The sequence below is a fragment of the Chaetodon auriga genome, chromosome 23, assembly GCF_051107435.1.
Source record: "Chaetodon auriga isolate fChaAug3 chromosome 23, fChaAug3.hap1, whole genome shotgun sequence".
In the NCBI taxonomy this organism is placed as follows: Eukaryota; Metazoa; Chordata; class Actinopteri; order Chaetodontiformes; family Chaetodontidae; genus Chaetodon; species Chaetodon auriga.
Window position 1 is genome coordinate 18,961,744 of NC_135096.1, and position 21,917 is coordinate 18,983,660.

At 44.8% G+C, this 21,917-nt stretch overlaps 2 protein-coding genes across 2 annotated transcripts; both read right to left on the bottom strand.

The window, feature by feature from the left end:
- Positions 1 to 451: 451 nt before the first annotated feature.
- cdk15 (cyclin-dependent kinase 15) lies at positions 452 to 7,024 on the bottom strand. Its single transcript, XM_076723356.1, has 13 exons — positions 6,885 to 7,024; positions 6,141 to 6,287; positions 5,748 to 5,842; positions 5,291 to 5,370; positions 4,605 to 4,699; positions 4,323 to 4,385; positions 3,781 to 3,904; positions 3,249 to 3,369; positions 3,076 to 3,169; positions 2,918 to 2,981; positions 1,603 to 1,651; positions 1,061 to 1,203; positions 452 to 811 (listed from the first exon to the last, which is right to left on the bottom strand). Exons 1-13 carry the CDS (start codon positions 6,945 to 6,947, stop codon positions 702 to 704), a joined length of 1,248 nt encoding a protein of 415 aa, XP_076579471.1. The 5' UTR covers positions 6,948 to 7,024; the 3' UTR covers positions 452 to 701.
- A 1,082-nt stretch (positions 7,025 to 8,106) lies between these two features.
- Positions 8,107 to 20,619, bottom strand: LOC143315810 (NACHT, LRR and PYD domains-containing protein 3-like). The gene is made up of 14 exons (XM_076723271.1): positions 20,548 to 20,619; positions 17,330 to 17,454; positions 17,081 to 17,242; positions 16,779 to 16,904; positions 15,413 to 15,550; positions 15,133 to 15,255; positions 14,882 to 14,998; positions 13,299 to 13,377; positions 12,912 to 13,140; positions 10,976 to 12,758; positions 10,717 to 10,890; positions 10,240 to 10,413; positions 9,252 to 9,298; positions 8,107 to 9,152 (listed from the first exon to the last, which is right to left on the bottom strand). The coding sequence occupies exons 2-14, from the start codon at positions 17,416 to 17,418 to the stop codon at positions 8,590 to 8,592; spliced, it is 3,804 nt and encodes a 1,267-aa protein (XP_076579386.1). The 5' UTR covers positions 17,419 to 17,454; positions 20,548 to 20,619; the 3' UTR covers positions 8,107 to 8,589.
- Between the last annotated feature and the right edge of the window lie 1,298 nt (positions 20,620 to 21,917).

Genomic DNA, 21,917 nt, shown 5'->3' on the forward strand with positions numbered 1-21,917 from the left:
TCAGAGTGAAAAACTGAAGCTCAGATGAGGAAACAGTGAGAAAGGTCTGAGGGTCACATCTTCAGATGTCCTCAGTCTGCTTTGAGACGGCTGAGACGACGTCAGTGAGGACGTCTTGAGTGAAGTCTCTGCGATTGTAAAGATCGTTTCACGTTCCGTGTTTGAGCTAGAGATCGAGTTTGATAAACTCAACGTGGAGGTTTGGTGAGATTAAACTGTGACAGCTGCAGACCAATCAGGAGCATGATCAGCAGCATGAGGCACACCTGGGCCAGGTGTGCTTATAAAGCAGAACAGCAGTCAGTCCTCCACACATCTGTGCTTCCAGGTCTTTCTCTGTTTTAGAACTTTTTTGCTCCCATTGACCCCGTTTGCTGATGTTTACTTTGCATCCATCACATTGTTTCTTAGCTTTCCTGTTTGTGTTGAGAGCAAAACACAGAAAGACGAGTGAAGAATCAGCTTTTATTTGTCATCAGGGAGCTTCAGCACGAATACACATTCATTATTCATGAGCAGCTTCAGGCGACTCGATCAGCCAAAACACATGAATAATCCTGATGCTAATGAATGCTAACAGGAGAACTGTTCAGACTGACGTCCTAAGGGACGACAACTCATGAAGGAACATTTTATATTTAAATCAACAAATACAGAGATTAAATCAGATTTATATCAGAGAAGTTTTACTTTCAGTACTTTCAGTACTTGGTGGTGGGCAGCAGGGAGGTTTTGGTCCTCCGTCCGGGGTTGAAGATATCTCTGACCTCCGTCTCCAGACGAACGCCGGGCACTTTGAAAATGGACACAGCTGAAAAGCAGAGAGATGAAGCAGATAAATGATTTGGGGCACAGGAAATATAAAAAGTTCAGTTTGTAATTTTTTTTAAACTTTTCAATCAAATAAAGACATGACAAAAATACTCAAAAACACACACAAAAAAGGAAAGTATAAATAAATAAATCCATAGTCTTAAGAATATGTTACATAAAAGGTGTGTTAGCGGACAGACTGGTGTGTTAGCATGTAGCTCTGTTAGCATGTATAATGGATACCTACTGTCTCTGAGGTGCATGATGGGAGGAGGCAGTGTACTGAAGTACGGGTGTTGCAAGGATTCCTGTGCAGAGATCCGGTCTGTGGGGACCCCCTTCAGCATCCTCTGGACCAGGTCCTCTGTCTTATATGGCAGCTGGTTCAACCTGGTCCACATCGCGAGAGACAGACTGAACCTAATCCAGATCAATGCTGTAGACTCCATGCTAATACACTGACAATTTAGCATACCTAGAATGAGTAACACTGAGCTCCACACGCAGCAGTTCAACAAACACAATTTCCTGATGTTAACATCATAACAGACTTCATGCTAACACATTAGCATATAACACAATAAATGACAGGAAGTTACACTTAAGCATACATGATTCGAAGGATATAAGACTTTAAGCTAACACTTTACCTACTTTAGCACATATGTTAAGTTTTGGGAGGCCTCAGGCTAACACGTTAGCCTTCATAAAACTGTACATCTTGAAAGCATTGAAACTGTTAACAACAATTATTTCTTAATTCTTTTCTTTTCTTTTTTCTTTTCTTACCTTTTCCAAACGGTCCTGAACTGCTTCGGCTCGCAGTGAACAAACAACTCTGGAAGGAACAAAAGAAAAGAAGCAACAAGCTAAAATGATTAGCATTAGCTAATGTTAGCATGCTAACACCCTAAACTAACTGGAATATACAGTCTGTTGATATGCAACAGTCAGTTTGGTGCTCTTTTCTTTGAGCCTCCACTGAGTTAGCTGTCTCCATTAAAGTCAGCTGAATTAGCTGTTAGCAGCTGCTGTTAGCATCTCCTGTTAGCAGCCCCTGTTAACATACAACTACCTGACTGTCACTGGATCACTGTGATCCTGAAGGAAACTTAAAAAGGGGATTGTCTGTGAAGCTCTTTTGTGTGTGATTTCTGGACGTCAGAGCGAAGAGTTCGGACTGACTGAGTGTGAGTCTTTGCTGTCTCTTTGGGGGTCCGGCTTTGAGAACCTCTGATTTCTGGGAAGAGTTCAGGACCTGAACTGAATGCAATCATGAATGTCTGAGCTGTGCTATCATCAGTGTGTGTGGGTGGAGGGGTCTCCCAGGGTGGAGCTGAGTAATCACCCTCAGTGTGTCTTATCTCGGTTTATGTCGGATGATCAACGTCCAGTTGGGCTGATCTCACCCTGTGGTTCTTCTCTGTCCCTCCCTTTGTTCAGGTTCTTTGCTGTTTTTCTTTATTCTTGTGTATTTTCCCTGTTTCTCTCATTGTCTGAAGAAGAACCGAAAAAGTAAAGAAACAGACTTTAATCCTGTGTTCAGGGAGTTTTGGTGTGGTGTCGCCTCCTGGTGGACAGTCTGACACACTGCAGAGAAACGTCTCCACCATGTCTCCAGCTCGTCCTGGTCTCATCAGTGTCTTTATGTCTGTCCTTATCTGGCTCTGTTCGTGTGTTTTCTGTTAGCAGTTTCTTTGTGGTTTGAATTGATCTGGTTTGTAATTTCATTTCGTCTTTGCTCTGCATCACTGCTGACATCATGAGGCAGTGAAATGAATTATTTAGCAGAATGTTTCCAGATGATTAGACAGCCAAGTAACAATGATAAAATCAAAATACACAAAAAAATTAATTAAACTCTCATCAGTGAATAAATATGGTTAGTGTCAGATATTAGATTCAATAACTAACAAATAACATCAAGTAAATGACTCCAATATAATTCTAATAATGAAAAAAACTGATTGATTAGAATATCAATCAAATGTAAATAGTTTCTTGCTTCCAAAACATTTCTGTTCATTGGTGTGTCACATTCCTGCCTCCGCCGCACTGTCCTGTGATTGGCTGTGGGGACAGAAAGTGGACGGGGTGGACTGACCTGGTTTAAAGTTGGGCAGCTGACTGACTCCAGGCCAGCTGTCCTCAGAGGGGACGCCCAGAACCTACAGAGCAGATGACAAACAGAGGAAGTCACTGTCATTCATCATCATCACCATCACCATCATCATCATCTTTGTGCTGGAGACTCTTGCTCACCGTCCAGATCTTCTGCAGTTGTTCAAACACGTCGGTGTCTCCGGGAAACGCCGGCGCCCCCTGCAGCATCTCTATGAAGACACACCCGGCGCCCCTGATTCAAACACAACACACTTTCCTTAAAACCACACCATCATGTCTTCATCATGTCTGAAGGCTTCGTCTGCACTGACCAGATGTCCAGAGCTGTGGAGTAGTCTGTCGATCCCAGCAGGACGTCGGGGGGTCGGTACCACAGCGTCACCACCTCGGAGGAGAAGGTCTGACTGGGGATGGACTTGGCCCGAGCCAGACCTGAACCCACATCCAGACACAGAGGTCCGTTCAGTACAGACAGATGAGGCACCATCAGCAAAGAAGAGCTACATGTCCGTCCACCACCAGAAGCTTTAGGAAGTGTCTCTCGAAAAACAAAAGCAGCAGATCTGTGACTCTGTGTTACTTTGAAGGTTAATTCTTAAAATCTACCACAGAATCACCCGAAATATGGTGGGAAGCTCATAGCATTAGCTTAGCTGCTAACTAGCATTATGAAACATTTTATAATCAGTAAAATAGTTTCTGATGCTGAATGTTGTTTTTCTGTGAAAAGCAACTGAAGTTCCAGCAGAGTATCGATAAGCTTCCTGTTTTTTATTGATCGGAGACCATTGCTAAAGCTTTAGGCCTGTGGGCGGAGCTCCATGTGGAGGTTCAGTCCCTGACCGAAGTCGGCCATCTTGAGTTCTCCCAGGTAGCTGATGAGCAGGTTCTGAGGCTTCAGGTCTCTGTGGAGGATCCTCCGGCTGTGGATGTAGGAGAGAGCTCGCAGCAGCTGGAACATGAAGATCTACAGTGACAAACAACAACAACAACAAACAACAACAACAACATGTTAATGGTTAAAGTCCAGCTGAAATCAGTCGAGTTGTCAAAAATGCTTTTTAAATGGATCAATAAGAGTTTCTTTCATGAACTCGATCAGTCTCAGCTTTGTGCTCAGTTTGCAAACAAACTGATTGGCTGACGATCAGCTGATCAATGACCCTGATCAACAGCTGCTTGTGTTCTAATGATCCAGTCATCATGTGAGCGGGACAGTTTGTCCCATTAATGCCGTCGGTGGCTGTGAAGTGATCAGTCAGTGGTCGCTGTCACTTATTGATTACGAAGCTTCGTGAATGTGAATTTCTTCACTTTGGTGTCTGACGAACACAGGAAGTGCTTCACAGAGCGGATTTGTGTTGATGCTTCTGGTGCGAACGAACCCGGACGTTATGTGAGTGCAGTCCTCCGGGGTGTTGGCTCATGTACTGGGCCAGGTCCGTTTGCTGCGACACAAGAAGAAGAGAGAAGATTTGAGTTGAGCTCATTTCCAGCTCTGACTCTGGCCCCTTTAGCTCCTGTCTCTTTAAGGCCCCCCCTCCCCAAAAACCCACTTTCTTCTGATTGGCCAGTTTCCAGCACCCAGCGCTGTCCTGTGTCCTACGTCCCCTTATCACTGACATCATAAGAACCACAGTCGCAGTTCAAACTGTAGAATTTCTCACCACATATTCAAAGACGAAGGTCAGAGACTCTCTGGTGTGGATGATGTCGTGGAGGACGACGATGTTGGCGTGCTTCAGGCCTTTGAGCAGAGAGGCTGCACACACACACACACACACACACAACCAGGAATACCACCTTAAAACTTTTAAACGTTATTAAAACCTCTTAAATCTTAATACCGGGCGGCACGGTGGCGCAGCAGGTAGTGCGCGTGCCTCACAGCAAGAAGGTTGCTGGTTCGAACCCTGGGTCGGGCAGGGCCTTTCTGTGTGAAGTCTGCATGTTCTTCCCGTGCATGTGTGGGTTCTCTCCGGGCACTCCGGCTTCCTCCCACAGACCAAAAACATGCTCATTAGGTTAATTGGTCTCTAAATTGTCCGTAGGTGTGAGTGTGAGTGTGTGAGTTGTCTGTGTATGTAGCCCTGCGATCGGCTGGCGACCGGTTCAGGGTGTACCCCGTACCTCGCCCATTGCTAGCTGGGATAGGCTCCAGCCCCCCGCAACCCTGAAATGATGCGTGGGTATAGAAGATGAATGAATGAAAAATCTTAATACCACCTTAATATTCCAATACCACCCTAAAAATCTTTAAATCACTCAGTTTCAGGTCAAATGCGTATAAATCACTACAACCTAAAAAAAACAGTACAACCATGGCTTGTCGTGTGTGTGTGTGGGAGGTCACCTTCCCGGATGGCGGTGAACGGGATGCCCTCCTCCGTCTTCGTATGAATGACCTTCAAAGCCACCAGCTGCCCGTTTATCCTCGACAAGCACAGCAGAAGAAAAGTCAGTGTTTGTTTTGAGAGCTGGACGGAGGACTCACGTCCCGTCCTGAAGCCAACGTTCAGCCTGAGGACACTTTCACTTCTACTGGTGGAGGACGGCACATGATCACTGCACGAGGAAGAGCTGCTAAGTCTCAGTCTAAGACTAAGTCTGAGTTTAAGTCGAAGTCATCAGGCTCTGAAAACACTGTCTGGTTCTGGTCTGTAGTTTTTGCTGAGGCTGGTTCTGGTCTGTAATTTTTACTGAAGCTGGTTCTGGTCTGTAGTTTTAGCTGAGGCTGGTTCTGGTCTGTAGTTTTGGTGCTGGTGCAGCAGATTGAACAGACAGAGACAGTTCGGTGGAGACGGACTGACCTGCTGATGCCTTTGTAGACCGAGGCGTACGCTCCTTCACCCAGTTTCTCCAGACTCACGTACGAGTGAGCTGCTCCAAACTGAAGACCTGGTTTCTGAGCAGAGGACACGTGTCACACATCAGGTCAATGGTAAAGTTTTTAACCAAAAGTCACAGACGGACGACGGCGGTCCACTTTACTGGAATCCGAAGGCAGAAAAGAGCCAAAAGCGGGAGGACAGTCAGGACAGACGAACCTGTCCAAAGGTGTAAAGCAGACAGAGTCAGGGTTCAGGTTCAGGTGGCCGGAAAGCAAAGACTTGAAACAAAGACAGCCTGACAGGAGCGGGTGAAGATGAGCGGGCGGAAATACTGTGAGACCAAATGATTGACAGGTAAGACATTTTCCTGACCCAGGCGAAGTGGTCCTCCCAGCTGTTCCCTCTCAGTGGGTCACTGTTGCTGCGTCCTCGCTGCACTCGGAGCCGTCGGGACTGCAGAGTGTGGAACCAGTGAGGCTGGGACCCAGAGGGGGACGAGCTGGACTGATCCAGATCCAGCTGAGACACACAGACAGAGACCAGGTGAACAGAATCATCTTCAGCTTTTTAAAATCCTCCTTAAAAATCTTTCACGCCACCTTTAAAACCTTTAAAACTCTGTTAAACTTTGAACCACCTTAACATTTAAAAAAACATAATTCCTCCTTAAAAACCATAAGACCACCTTAAAACCTAATTCCACTTTAAAACTTCATTCTGACTTAAACCTCTTAAGGTGGAATTTGCAGAAATCTCTTTCAGGAGAAAACAACCTGGGAACTCGCTGTAAAAAATGACAACTGTGGATGCCTTGTAAAAATATTTACAGCCCAAATACACACTGTAAAAAGTGACTGTACAGGGTTACCAAGTAGAAACATTATGGTACATACATTTTTTAAAAAATTACAATCCAAAAATACTCTGCAAAAAATTAACCAAGGGCTACGCTGCAACAGACTCCAACAGGAGAGAATACACAGAGAACCCAACACTGTAAAAAGTGATAGAGTACTGTTACTCAGACAAACAAGAGTACTGTTACTCAGACAGGAGTACTGTTACTCAGACAGGAGTACTGTTACTCAGACAGGAGTTCTCAGTCGTATCAAATACCTCAGCAGGCGGGAGGGAAGTCGAACTCCTGCTCTTTTTTAAGCTGAGCTCCTCCATCTTCATCTCCTCCTCATCTTCTTCCTCCCTCCTCCCTTTCTCTTCTTCATCCTCCTCTTCCTCACCACAGCAGCACCTCCTCACCCACCACCCGGCCTCCCTCACCCACTGGCACAGGTCTTCCATCTTTTCTTCGTCTTTAATCCACTCCTCTTCCTCCTCTGTCTCTCTCTGTGTCTCATATGACTCACATGGTTGAGGACGAGCAAACAGGGTCCCATGACTCCCAGTTCAGCTCAGAACAGCGTCCATTCAACACACAGAGAGTGCGTGTGTGCGCGCATGCACTGCCCTCCAGTGGTCACTGTCAATAACTACTAGTAACTACAACAGTGATCGCTGTACAGCATGTGAACACGCACGATAAGAATGATAACCACTCACACACATGCACACACATTATAAGAATGATAATAATAATAATAACTGAAATTTCTCCACTGTGGGACTATGAAGGTATATCTTATCTTATAAACACACTCACACACACACAGTAACCATGAAAAGTTTGGACACACCTTTTCATTTAATGTCCCTCTTCTTCTTCTTCTTCTTCTTCTTCTTCTTAATTTTCGATATTTTCTCGATTGTAGTTTAATTTTTCTAATTTATTAAAAGTTTGAACGAACACGTGGAACGTAAAAATGTTAAAAAACAAATGTTTTATATTTCAGATTCTTCAAAGAAAACAACTTTGCATGCTCGATTAATTAGAATAATAAACTTTATTTGTACAGCACTTTCAAACAAAGTCACAAAGTGCTTTACATGGTTGAAACAAAACTGAAACTGTCGAGGCTCCAGGCTGCCTCTTCAGCTATCTTGGAATATGGACCGAGGTGACACCAAACAACTACTACGCATAGTGGAAAAAGGAAAAAGTGACTGGAGTCAGGCCGAGCTCAGCCGGACCCTGCTTTGTAAGGTCCTGCACTGGTGTTGGTGATCAGTTCTGGCTCACCGTCAGTGCTCCAGTTCATCCTAAATGTGCTGGATGGGGTTTATATCAGGGCTCTGTGTAGACCTGTTAAATTCTTCACAACAAACTGGAAAAACCGTTTCTTTGTGAACAACAGCGTCCAGAAACTTTTTGCCATATTCTTGATCTTTCAACCGAGTCATGTCAGTCGTTCTGAACTGAAGAAAGACAAGACACGCTCACAGTAATGTTCTGCTTTTATTTCAAAAAGAGCCAGAATTCAAAACAACTCAACAAAATGTTCAGTCAACAGGATTTCATAAAAATAATGATCACAGCTTCCATCTTGAAAGGACTGGAAGTGTAAGAAGTTTACAAAGTGAAGGAGGAATCTTTTCAGTCATTACCACCACCAAGGACATCAATGTAGGTTTTACAAGGACAAGTGTGGCTATAAAAACTTAAATACTAACATATCATGTAATTAATTAACTCTATGCAATAAACTCAACCACAGGTAATTAGTTAAAATGTTAGTTAAAACTTTATAATTCACAAAACAAGAGATAATGTTGATGGAGAAGTTTGTGCCTCCACATTTGCAGATCATAGAAGAGAGGACGATTGGACCAGCAGAGGTCTGTGGCCTTCGAGTTCTGACTGAGTTTGTACAAAGTTCACTGATGAATTTATTACTGTGATCCTGTACAGACTCAACTGATCTACATCTTACAGAGAACACAGAGTCACAGAGGAACCAGAACTGGACCAGAACTCAAACCCAAAGCCAGGATGAAGAGGTTCAGTGAATGTGGTGTTGAAGGTGTGGAGGTGGATCAGTGTGTCAGAGAAGATTCTGTAGAAGGACAGAGTGCCAGCAGGCCAGTCCACATACACTGCTACTCTGTTGGAGACAGAGGAGGAGGAGGTGGAGGTGGAGATTGAGGTCATGGATGTTCCCTTGTTATTGTGCCAGGCAGTATAACGGCCTCCATCAAAGCAGTTGAGACTCCAGGACTGATCACTCCCTCCAAACTCGCAGTCTTCACTGTCTCCTTTCCTTTTGATTCCTTTGTAACTCACTGATATAAAAACCTCTCCTTTCCACTCGGCCTCCCAGTAACAGCGACCAGTCAGACCAGTCGTGGACAGCAGCTGAGGCCAGCGGTCAAACCTGTCTGGATGATCAGGATATGACTGATCCTCCGCCCCATACGTAATCTTCCTGTTGTTGTCAGACAGTTTGATCCTTCTGTGTACTGTGTTCGTGTCGACTGTGAATTCACAGGAATCTGATGGAGAGAAGAAGAAGAAAACAGCTGCAGTTATTGATCCATCATCTGTTCAACTGACATTCTTTTTTTCATGAATCAAATTAAAAACCAACTTACACTTCCTCAGACCAGATCCTAACCACTGGACTCCAGCAGGCTTCACCCTGAAAGGAAAGACATTTCTTAGAATTAAATAATAGTGAAAATTAATTAACATGTTTACTGTGAAGACTATGTTCACTACAGTTTGACACTGATAATGGAACAGCCCAATACTTTGAGGAATACACTTGAATGTAGTATCCCAAAAGTCCAGTCCTGTCCTGTAATTGTCAGGTTTAAGCACAGTTTTAGGGCTGCAACACCTAATCAATTAAAATATATTAGAAAAATAGTTGGCAACAACCCTAACCCTAACCCTAGCATCACATTTAGCTCACAATAATTTTAGAAAGTTTATTTAGCTACCAGATACAGGTTAGCTGCACTGGGTAGCTAACAAGCAGTTAGCAGGTTCAGGTTAGCGGTACAGGCCGAATGTCTAAGCATTTTCTGTTCCTCAATAGTATTGAAGCAATTGAATCTGCGCCATCAAAATTCAGTACCCAGCCATACTTGTCTGCTTGCCTTGCAAAGTTGTTTGAAAGAGCATTGAACAAGAAAATGAGGAATGAGTTAATTTTTTAAAAATGTGGGAAATAATGAAATTTAGCTTTTAATTTTTAACCTGGGTTATGATTGACTAATTAATGTAATCTTTGACAGATTCGATGAGATTGGTAGCTGGTTGCAGCCCTAATAGTTTCAACTGCTTTGGAGATACTGGATATTGATCCCAGTTGTTGTGCTAAGCTAGGCTAAACATGTCCTGGACCTGGACAGAGAAGAAACGAATTTGGTCAGAGGACATAAAGGACATTTGTCAAACTGACAGACAGTTCTTTCACCATGCAGAGATCTGTCCAAACTGCATCAATTATGACCAACAGGTCATTGTCATGTTTGTTTCTGGAGATGTTCTCCTTGAGACCTCCAACACAAATACCTTTTTCATGTTCAACCTCTTTCACACTGACTGACTGTGGCTGCAGCAGCCTCTTCATACCTGAGAGTGTCCAGTCTCCAGTGTGGCTCATCCAGTCCAGCAGAAAGCAGCTTCACTCCTGAGTCTCCTGGATGATTGTAGCTCAGGTCCAGCTCTCTCAGATGGGAGGGGTTGGATCTCAGAGCTGAGGCCAGAGAAGCACAGCCTTCCTCTGTGATCAGACAGCCTGACAGCCTGAAAACACACAACAACACACATGGAAGATCATCTGAGGGTCCCCCTCTCTGAATGGACCCTCATCCCTTCATCCCTCCTTCCCTGCATCCTGCCTTCCCTTCGTCCCTTGATCCTCATCCTAAGGTATCATCAGCCATCTGCTATGCCCTCCTCCATACATAATACGTATTAAACCATAATGAATCTGTATCTTATGGTGTGGACTTTGTTAGTGAAAGGTCCTTTGACAAATCATATCATCAGACACAATCCTATCAAATACTGCAAATTAGGTCAATGGTTGACTGACTGAATTCTGACCTGAGAGTTTCCAGTGCACAGTGTGGACTCTCCAGTCCAGCAGACAGCAGCTTCACTCCTAAATCCTGCACATTGTTGTTACCCAGGTCCAGCTCTCTCAGACTGGAGGACTGGGATCTGAGGACTGAGGACAGAGCTTCACAGCTTCTCTCTGAGAGGTTACAGCCACTCAGTCTGAAGAGACACAGGAAGGAAGCAAACAGTAAGTTAGATATCAGAGTATTTATTGATGAAGAAACTTCACTATCTCTGTACTTACAGAGCTTTCTTGGAGGCTTTGACCACTGGCAGCAGCTTCAGAAGAGTCTCCTCTGAAGCAGAGAATTTCTTCAGGTCAAAGGCATCCAGATCTTTTTCTGATGACAGTAAGATGAAGACCAGAGCTGACCACTGACCAGGAGACAGTTTTTCTGCAGAGAGTTTTCCTGAACTCAAGGACTGTTGGATCTGATCCACCAGAGAACGATCATTCAGTTCATTCAGACAGTGGAACAGATTGATGCTTTTCTCTGTAGAGGGAGTCTCTTCAATCTTCTTCTCGATGTACTTGACTGTTACCTGATTGGTTTTTGAGCCACCTCCTGTCTGGGTCAGCAGGCCTCGTAGGAGAGTCTGATTGGTCTGCAGTGAAAGACCCAGGAGGAATCGGAGGAACAAGTCCAGGTGTCCATTTGGACTCTGTAAGGCCTTGTCTACTGCACTCTGGTGCAAGTGTGTCTCTGAAGATTCACGGTAGGTTGGTTGTTCTTCTGACAGCAGATTGACTCCAGACTTGATGAAGGTCAGATGGACATGAAGAGCAGCCAGAAACTCCTGAATGCTCAGATGGACAAAGCAGAAGACCTTGTCCTGGTACAGTCCTCTCTCCTCTTTGAAGATCTGTGTGAACACTCCTGAGTACAGTGAGGCTTCTCCAACATCAACACCACATTCTGTCAGGTCTGATTCATAGAAGATCAGTTTTCCTCTTTGCAGCTCTTCAAAGGCCAGTTTTCCCAGAGACTCAATCATCTCCTTGTTCTTTGAAGTCCAGTGTGGATCTGACTCAGCTCCTCCATCATACTTGATAGTCTTCAGTTTGGCTTGAACCACCAGGAAGTGGATGTACATCTGAGTCAGGGTCTTGGGCAGCTCTCCTTCTTCTCTGGTCTTCATCACATCCTCCAGAACTGTAGCAGTGATCCAGCAGAAGACCGGGATGTGGCACATGATGTGGAGGCTTCGTGATGTCTTGATGTGGGAGATGATTCTGCTGGCCTGCTTCTTGTCTCTGAACCTCTTCCTGAAGTACTCCTCCTTCTGTTCATCATTGAACCCTCTGATCTCTGTCACCCTGTCAACACACCCAGGAGGGATCTGATTGGCTGCTGCAGGTCGTGTGGTTATCCAGAGGCGAGCAGAAGGAAGCAGTTTCCTCTTGATGAGGTTTGTCAGCAGCACATCCACTGAGGTGGACTTTGTAACATCAGTCAGGATCTCACTGCTGTGGAAGTCCAGAGGAAGTCGACACTCATCCAGACCGTCAAAGATGAACACAACCTGGAACTCTTCAAACCTGCAGATTCCTGCTTCTTTGGTTTCAGGAAAGAAGTGATGAACAAGTTCCACCAAGCTGAACTTTTTCTCTCTCAGCACGTTCAGCTCTCTGAAAGTGAATGGAAACATGAACTGTATGTCCTGGTGGGCTTTGTCTTCAGCCCAGTCCAGAGTGAACTTCTGTGTTAAGACTGTCTTCCCGATGCCAGCCACTCCCTTTGTCATCACTGTTCTGATTGGTTCATCTTTTCCAGGTGAGGGTTTAAAGATGTCTTCATGTCTGATTGTGGTTTCTGGTCTGTGTGGTTTCCTGGATGCTGTTTCAATCTGTCTGACCTCATGTTCTTCATTGACCTGTCCAGTCCCTCCCTCTGTGATGAAGAGCTCTGTGTAGATCTGATTCAGACGAGTCCGGTTTCCTGCTTTAGCGATCACGTCAAACACACACTGGAACTTCTCCCTCAGGTTCGATTTAAGTTTGTTTTGATAACCTGGAGCAGGACTTCCTGAATGAAGACACAACAAATAAATCAATAAGTGATTGATAAAGTTAAGATGTGAATTTAACGTCCTTGTCTGAACATATTTTGGTCCATCTGTTGAGACTCAGTGAATGTTCCACTGATCCAGCAGTTAAACCTTTAGAGAAATCCTCTTACTGCTCTGCAGAAGCTCAGCCAGCTCCTCCTCCTTCATTCTCCTCAGGAAGTGCTGCGTGATCTTCAGAAATGCCTCTCTGCTCCTCCTCCTCTGCTCTGCATCCTCACCATCCAACACCTCCTCATCCTCCCCCTGACTCTCTAAGCATTCTGGGTCATCTGAACTCAGAACCATCTTGATCTTCTTTAGCTCGTTCCTCACAAAAGAGACAATGTCCTCCTCCAGCAGCTGGAACAGAAGATGATATGAATGACACAAAGTGAAATCATAGAAGCAAACATCAGATCCATGTTGGACAGACTGACGGTCCACTGGTCTAAAAAGTGCAGCGTGGAGATTATTGTGAACAGAACAGATGTGAAAGCAGCTGTTGTACATGTACAGACCATAAACATGGAGTCCAGGTGAGTCTGATGCTGCTGGGCAGACTGAGCACTGGGAACCTCTGAGCTCTCCTGGTGGACTCTGTGGAGGAATCATGAAGAATTAGCTCACATCATGTCCGTCCACACAGAGACAAACACCAGCTGAAGGTCCTTTGAGCTGAAGTGTTGATTCCAACATTGAATCAGATGGTTTCCACTGACATTAAAGTGTTGCTCGTCCTGCTGATCCCACCGTGAATCAACAGTCCAGTCTGCATTTCTGTGCAGCTTTCACTTTACTGTGTTGGTTGACCAGCTTGTCTGGTTGAGTCCCTCCAGTTCTCATTGACCCCTATAATACTGTGGACAGCATCACACAGCTCACACAAGCTACCTGGATGCTACCTGTCCAGCACAAATTGGCAGTGAGTCACAGTAAAGTGAGTGAAACATGAGAAAAGCAAAGAGAGAAGCAGAGAATACTGGATCAAAGCAGAGCTGAGGGTGATTTCACATCCAGCTGTGTTTCAAATGAAAGCTGGAACGTTCTTCTCTGGACTACATGAAGGAAACAGGTGCAGCTGTTGCTCCTAGAAGTTGTTCTGGCTCTTTCTTTTCTTGCTGGACATGTACTTTTTTTGTTCTGCTTAGTTTGAGCTTCTGTGATGTTTTCAGTTGATTTGAGTATCACGCTGTCATACCAAAATGGGGTACCCCTTCTTGCAGCCAACACATACTCAATCCCACCAAGACATTGCTCAGAGGAAGCAGAGCCTGGCAGCTTCGGGAAGGGTCGTCCAATCTCTGGGGCAGAAGTAGTCAAGGTAGTTAAGCAACTCTGAGGTTATGGAGCCCCGGGGGTGGATGAGATCCGCCCTGAGTATCTCAAGGCTCTGGATGTTTTAGGGCTGTCGTGGCTGACACGCCTCTGCAACATTGCTTGTTCATCAGGGGCAGTGCCACTGGAGTGGTAAACCGGGGTGGTGGTCCCCATCTTTAAGAAAGGGTACCAAACGTTGTGTTCCAACTACAGAGGGATCACACTCCTCAGCCTCCCTGGCAAGGTCTATGGCAGGGTATTGGGGAAGAGAGTCCGATCGACAGTTGAACCGCAGATCGAGGAGGAGCAATGAGGTTTTCACCCACACCAAAGAACAGCCCAGAAACCTCACTGACTCCGACTGAAGGATGCCCCTTTCATATCCAATCATGATACTATCACCTGCTACCAATCAGCCTGTTTACCTGTGGAATGTTACAAACAGGTGTTTTTGGAGCGTTGCACAACTTTCCCAGTCGTTGAAACGTGTTGCTGCATCAGATTCACGATAAGCAGATACTGACCCACTGAACATTGTTACAGAAATCACTGAAGCTGATGAGGAAGAATAGTAAATATACTGACTTTGTGCTGTTTTCAGGTCAGTTTGTGTCAGAGGATCAGATCAGGTGATCACAGTCTGATTTATTCATGTTTCAACAGAGTTTTAGAATCTGGGTTGCTCATGAAGAAGAACTAAAAACATACAGGTTCAACAACCTTCTCTGGATAAATAACCACTAAAACATGAATCAGTAATATTTTCATGTTATTAACAGCTGACCTCTTTGCAGCAGATGGTTGTCGTCGTTTAGAATCATTGAGGTGATTATTTAACGTGTCACTCTTGGAGGAGACACGGCTGAGTCCAGGTCCAGCAGAGTCTCGTCTCCGATGGATCCTGATAAAAAAAAAAAAACCCAACTTAATAGAAGCTCATGTTTGGTAAAGTCTTCCTGCATGACAGACTTTAAAATATAATCCAATAACAATATAAAATCTGATAATGAACAAATACATGATGGCAGAACTTACTTTGTGTCAGACAAACGTCTTTGTTTAAATGCGATAATTAAGTCATTTGAAGTTTTCCTCTTGGACACACAGCTGGGTGCAGGTCCAGGTCCAGCAGAGTCTAGTATGTGCTGCCGGTCTGACCTTAAACACAACACACATATTTTTGTCTCTCCTGTGATCTCACTCTGTGCATAAAGTTTCTCCTTTGCCAACATGTCACTGCTCCTCAAGAGGAGTTTGTTCTTTCAGATGTTCTGTCATGTCCCCAATATTCAAAAGTAACTAGATGTTGACTTACTCTCTCATTGGTAAAGCCTGTCCTTTGAAAAAAAGAGGTGGATCCATGGACAGGTCACTCTTGAAGGACACACAGCTGGGTTCAGGTTCAGGTCCAGGTTCAGGTCCAGGAGAGTCTGGTGTGTGCTGCTGCTCTGACCTTCACCACAACATACAACAAACATATATTTTTAGATATTTTATTATATCTGTGCAGAAGCTGTCTTGTAGTTCCTCTTGGTTTTTTATGATGAGGATGAGGACTGAACAAATGTGGCAGAGGAAACACTTGTGCTGACAGTTAGCTTGTCTGGTGATGCACCTCTCATATGTTATTGATACGTAACAGGCATCTTTCACTGTCAATGATCCCACCGGAAATCATATGTTCTGCTCAGAAATGGTTCAGTGTCGATTTTCACTTTGTGAGCTCCGATGATGTCATTTTGTGATGCAGAAGGAAAATAAATCTCATGTTTTCTTTTTACATTTGTCAAACTGAATTGAATAACTCACTTTGTCTCCTCTTTAGACAATCTCCTCTGTATCACAACGGTTGTCTGCAGTATTGTGACGTTAAGTTCAGATGGAGGGCAGGAAGTGAAAGCCGCAATGGACAAGATGAAGGTAAGATGACTCTTACGTTATAAAGACGAGCGATTTTTCAACTGAACTGAAAGATTTGCTGCTACTGAGGCAGCAGATAAAACAACTAGTTGCTCATTCAGACGTCGTTCTACTCAAGAAAACAAATGAAAGCAGTCAAAACTCTGGAGGCAAATACCTTTCTTGTTAGCAGCTGGTACACGACCTCGGTACGAAAGTGCTCCAGGATGACTGTTGTTTGGTTTTTTTTCAAGGGTTGTAGCTTTTATTGTCCTGTGGATTAACCGAGCAGCAAACGTTGAGTGACGCGGTGCTGAATTTTGGCGTTTGTGTTACGTTTGGTTGCTCGGTAAATCGCTCACAATGGTCCAGTGAAACGACACTAAAGACATGGATCATCTCTCAACAAGAGCGGGTTCGTTACAATGCAAATAACCTGTTGACACTAACCCTGCTCTGCAAACCCAGTCTGGATCAAGTGGAGACATGGTGAATATTTAACGGAGGAAATCGATATTGGTATCGGTATTGATAGTTTTAGAAGTGTTGTATTCATGTCTGAACAGTTGATTGACGAGATCCCTCAGCCAATCACAGTGGAGCAACACAAAGCCGTCGTGTTTACAACTTTTCTGTCATATCACGTCGGCCGACACTTTTCTACTGTTGTGTTTCAGAAAGTTTCTCCTTTACCAACATGTCACTGCTCCTCACAAGGAGTTTGTTCTTTCAGATGTTCTGTCCTGTCCCCGATATTCAAAAGTAACTAGATGTTGACTTACTCTCTCATTGGTAAAGCCTGTCCTTTGAAAAAAAGTGGTGGATCCATGGACAGGTCACTCTTTAAGGACACACAGCTGGGTTCAGGTTCAGGTTCAGGAGAGTCTGGTAGGTGCTGCTGCTCTGACCTTCAACACAAAACACACATGAATTGTGTTTTTTTGCCTCTTTGTCTCTCCTGTGATCTCACTCTGTGCATAAAGTTTCTCCTTTGCCAACATGTCACTGCTCCTCACGAGGAGTTTGTTCTTTCAGATGTTCTGTCCTGTCCCCGATATTCAAAAGTAACTCGATGTTGACTTACTCTCTCATTGGTAAAGCCTGTCCTTTGAAAAAAAGTGGTGGATCCATGGACACATCACTCTTGAAGGACACGCAGCTGGCTCCAGGTCCAGGTCCAGGTCCAGGTCCAGGTTCAGGTTCGGGTCCAGGTCCAGCAGAGTCTGGTGGGTCCTGCTGCTCTGGCCTTCAACACAACACACACAGAGCTTTGAGTGTGAATAATGATGGTGGACAGATTCGAGTCCTGGACAGTCAGAGATCCCGGTCTCACCTCTGAGCTTCGGTCTGGCCGTCATCGTCCCCACACAGACTGGTTTTAGAGGGACGGACTCCCTCCTCTCTGTCCTCACACCGATTCATGCTGCTGAACTCACGTCAGCTCACACACACTTTGATCTGGAAACACAAATCATTCAAATCATCAGCTGAAATCATCCTTTCATGGTTTCTCTGTCCAAATATCAGCTGCTCCTCCTCTGATTGGCTGTTATCTCGTCTTTCATATCAGTGTCAGCTGAATACAGTCAGACAGCAGTGTGAGGCCGAGCTGCTGTACTTCTATCAGTCCACTAGATGGCGGCGTGAAGCTGCAGTGAAGTGAACACACACTTGATGGCTGGACGACGTTGACATCCACTGACACACTGAACATTGTTTCAGTTGTAGATAAATGAGTAGCTCACGGAGCTGATGAAGATACTTTAAACACTCAGTCTTAACATTAACCTTTTTCATGTTGCACTGTCTGTATTTTTGACATTAATGTGTCTTAATACGCTGAATACAAATACAGAGAAATTCTCCAGATCCTTTTTTCTGCCGTGAAGGAAACTAAAGCAGCAGACCACCAGGTTCTTCTGCCATGTTGAACCACACACTGTACAAAACGTGGATGTCGCCTCCGTGACGTCACCACAGGTTCCACCAAACTCCCAGCTAATCCAAACATGGACGAACAGGTGGAGCGTGGGTGGAGCTGAGGTAGCTGAATGAATCCTGGTGGCTGAAACCTAGTGGCTAGCTGTCACTCAAAGCAACCACACCCAAAATTATACAGAACTTTAAGCCTTCATATCATTTAAATGAATGAGTTGTAGAGAAATTCAGCCCCGTACAGTTATTGTGAACGAGGAAATAAGCTACAGAGACCAAAACCGCTTTTTGTACTAGGCTGTTTATTTCCGCTATGAAGTTTTAATTTGGGGGGTCTATGGGGACTGACTGGCTTTTGGAGTCACCTCAACTGATGATTTGAGGAACTGCAGTCTTTGGCACTTTTGCATTGCCTTCATTTCTCAGCGCCGGAGGTTGATGCTTGAGTTGAACAGATCACGCGTCTCAAGGTTGGACGTTATCATGTCAAGACTGAGACAAACAGTTCAGCCAGCACAGAGGTCAGTGTCAATAATTTACTGAACGACGTTGACATGAAAGAGCTTCCACGCCCTGCAGTCGATCAATAATCAACACGTGGTTTTATTGTCAAACACAAGAGTCCTGAAACCACCACACAGCAGGAAACAAGCCCCAAACTTCCTCACAAACTTCCAAAAGCTTCCTCACAAGACCAAAGTGCGCTCAGTCGACACGTGCAGAGAAAAGCCTTCAGGTGAGTCTGCAGAGTCAGAGCTCCACCTGTAAGGCAGATCAGGTGCAAAGGGGCAATAACAAGGGTGTGTGTGAGATGTTTGCTCACCGTGTTGATGATTTCTAAGAGTTGAAGTTTGTGAATGAGTCAAACTGGACACGAGTCTTACACCAGATTAACCAGTGAGACTCATCTGAAATCATTTTTCCATTAACACCAGTCAGAGGAGGGAAGTAACACAGTACAACTACTGTACTGTACAAGTACTGTGCTAAAGAACAGTTCTGAGGTCATTGTACTTCACTTGAGTATTTCCATTTTATGCAGCTTCACACTTTTACTCCACCACGTCTGAAGGCTTCAGTTCGTAGATTCAGATAATTCATAAAAAATATGATGAACTCATAAACGGTGATGTTGTCCAGACTGAACAGACGTCAAAGACTCATTTGACAATGAAGTTTTTGACTTCCATCATTTCATCGATTCTTCAGTGTATTTGTTGGTGAGGCGGCAGCTCTCACGGCTTTCAGGTTAGTTTTTAGTAAATAAATCACACATTCTGTCGTGTTTCTCGCTTGGATTCGTTCCAGTTGGTGAACTGGCCTTTCCAGCAGCCCCGGTTGGGTTTTCAGGCCATGAACGCCTATCACACTGTGATGGAAAATGGTGACCGCCTCCTAACTGCTGGCGTGATGCTGGTTTAACTGGTTTAACTGCATTCATATCGTGCAGTTCAGCTGGAAACGGTCCTCTCAGCGTTTCACCTGAAGCCTCCGGTAGCTCGGCAGGCTAACGTTATGCAGCAGCTAACCGGAAGCTACGCTGTGTCGTCCCTGAAGTGCTTTAACTGTTTTTTGTCCTCTGGACACAAGCAGGCGCAGGTGGACAAAAAAAACCCCCTGAGATTCACCGATCCTGCTTTTGACTTCAACAATCGAACTGAAAGCTCATTTTGAGAGATTTTCGGTTCAGATTCGTGACCACGACAGCGTCACGAAGTTTAATGTCGTTGCTGACTGAAGTGGAGAAAAGTTTGAGATGCACAGGTGCAGGCAGGCCTGGACAGGTGTCAGATCCTGCACCTGCTCACATTAAACACCGTCAGCGCCACAGTGTGATCCAGTTCTGTTTGCAGTGGAGAGAGTCAGATCCAATCACGACCCAGATCAGGTGGAACCACTTCAGTGTCACAGCCTGAAATCGGATCACACCACACGACCCCTCCTCTCAAAGCTGTCCTGTCACACGTTAACTGAGGGGGTTTCTGATGCTTTCATGGTTTTCGTGGTTCACTGCTCTGAAACCTTCAAGCACACAAAACAAACTTCATTTCACCTTTTTCATCTCAGTTTTTTTTTTTTTTTTTTTTTTTTTTTTCCACATTTCAGCTGTTTGACTGGCGGAGCCGCATATTTTTATAATTACCCTCACTAAATATTTCCTCTCAGCCTTCCTCCTCCTCCTGCTGTTGTCTCCACATCAGTCCTGCGGTGGAAACACAATGACAGAACATTTAACCAGCAGCTTCTCCAGCGGCTGTCCGGCCGAGCGAAGCCGCCTTCAGAGGCTCGGCCAGCGGGAGAGCAGCGGCTCGTCTGCGCCTCCTCTACAGGCTGATCCAGGCAGGAAAAGCTGCCTTCAGCCATCAGGACGTGGCGCTACGCAGTAAACACCGACTCTGAGTTCACCTCCTGAGGATCACCTCCCTCTACTTCTACTCTTATTACACCGTTTAGCCTCCGCACATCAAGGGGACGTTTGTCACGGAGGAGCTTCACCTCCTTCATCCGGAGTTCAGTCAAACTGAGAGTTTGAAGAAATGATCGATGCTGTTTGTGTTGAAGCGGAGCTGAAGACAGTTTGAGGGAGAAAGAAACACCTGAAACGAGTTACTTTACCTTCAGATGGAGCTTCAGAGGAGAAAACACACTGCGACAGACCGAAGGCAGAAAGTGAAAGTAAAGTTCAGACCGGAAGGAGCGGACAGACAGACGGACAGAGAGAAAGAGAGAGAGAGAGAGAGAGAGAGAGAGAGAGAGAGAGACAGAGAGAGAGAGAGAGAGAGAGAGAGAGAGACAGACAGACAGACAGAGAGAGAGAGAGAGAGAGACAGAGAGAGGGACAGACAGACAGAGAGGGACAGAGAGAGAGAGAGAGAGAGAGAGAGAGAGAGAGAGAAAGAGAGAGAGAGAGAGGGAGAGAGACAGACAGACAGAGAGAGAGAGAGAGAGAGACAGAGAGAGGGACAGAAAACTGAGCTCAACATACTTAAAGAACAAAGTAAAAGTACTCGTTCTGCAGAATGGATCATCTCACAGTACTTTTATACTGCAGTTTCATCTGTAATGTTACTTCATCGTTTAGTATCTGATCATATTTTGTAATAATAATGTGAATCTCCAAAGTAACTGAAGCTTTAGAAGAAATGCAGTGGAGAGCAGAAGAAAGTAGCAGGAAGTACAAATACTCAAGCAAAGTACAAGGACCTTAAAATTGTACTGAAGTACAGTACATTACGGAACTTTATTTTACTTATGACAAAAACAAGAAAAGTTTCAGTTGTTCTGTTTCTGTTCAAAAACAAAAAAGAACTTCAAAAAAACTTTATTGCTGATATCAACTGAAACACACAAACAATGAAACAGCGCCATCAAGTGACGAGACACTTGTCATCTCCTGTTTCACATCAGTGTCAGCTGAGTGCAGTCAGACAGCAGTGTGAGGCCGAGCGGCTGTACTTCTATCAGTCCACTAGATGGCGCCATGAAGCTGCAGTGAAGTGAACACACACTCGATGCATTAGCATCCATCACTCAGCAGAACTTCATGGACAATATTCATGTTTTGAAGTTTCCTTCAGGATCACAGTGATCCAGTGAGTCTGCATCCATGTCTACACCGCTAACAGGAGCTGCTAACAGGAGCTGCTAACAGGAGCTGCTAACAGGAGATGCTAACAGGAGCTGTTAACAGGACATGCAAGCAGGAGATGTTAACAGGAGAGGCTTACAGGAGAGGCTTACAGGAGCTGCTAGCAGCTAAAAATGGAGACAGTTTGATTAAATTTGTTGTAGCCACAGAAAAATCACTGAATCCATGGCAACATCATTCCCTGTTTACATCCTGCAATGCATTGTGGGAATTGTAAAGAATAATAACAGGAGCATGAATGTGACTGTTTTCATCGCTGTCACTATTTTTTTTATTTAAATGTTTGTTGCATCCCTGAAACACGACGCTCTCCTGCATCCATTTACACACGTTAGCA

What these genes read in the sequence shown, in the direction of transcription:
- cdk15 (XM_076723356.1), bottom strand. Translation starts at nt 6,947, where the DNA reads ATGAAGATGGAGGAGCTCAGCTTAAAAAAGAGCAGGAGTTCGACTTCC. An exon ending in GTTCACCGCCATCCGGGAAG is followed by an intron (nt 4,700 to 5,290) that starts GTGACCTCCCAC and finishes GTGTGTGTGCAG; the next exon opens with CCTCTCTGCTCAAAGGCCTG. An exon ending in GCTGCCCAACTTTAAACCAG is followed by an intron (nt 1,652 to 2,917) that starts GTCAGTCCACCC and finishes TGTTCCTTCCAG; the next exon opens with AGTTGTTTGTTCACTGCGAG.
- LOC143315810 (XM_076723271.1), bottom strand. Translation starts at nt 17,418, where the DNA reads ATGAATCGGTGTGAGGACAGAGAGGAGGGAGTCCGTCCCTCTAAAACC. An exon ending in CAGGCTTTACCAATGAGAGA is followed by an intron (nt 16,905 to 17,080) that starts GTAAGTCAACAT and finishes TTTGTGTTGAAG; the next exon opens with GTCAGAGCAGCAGCACCTAC. An exon ending in TGTGCACTGGAAACTCTCAG is followed by an intron (nt 10,414 to 10,716) that starts GTCAGAATTCAG and finishes GTGTGTTTTCAG; the next exon opens with GCTGTCAGGCTGTCTGATCA.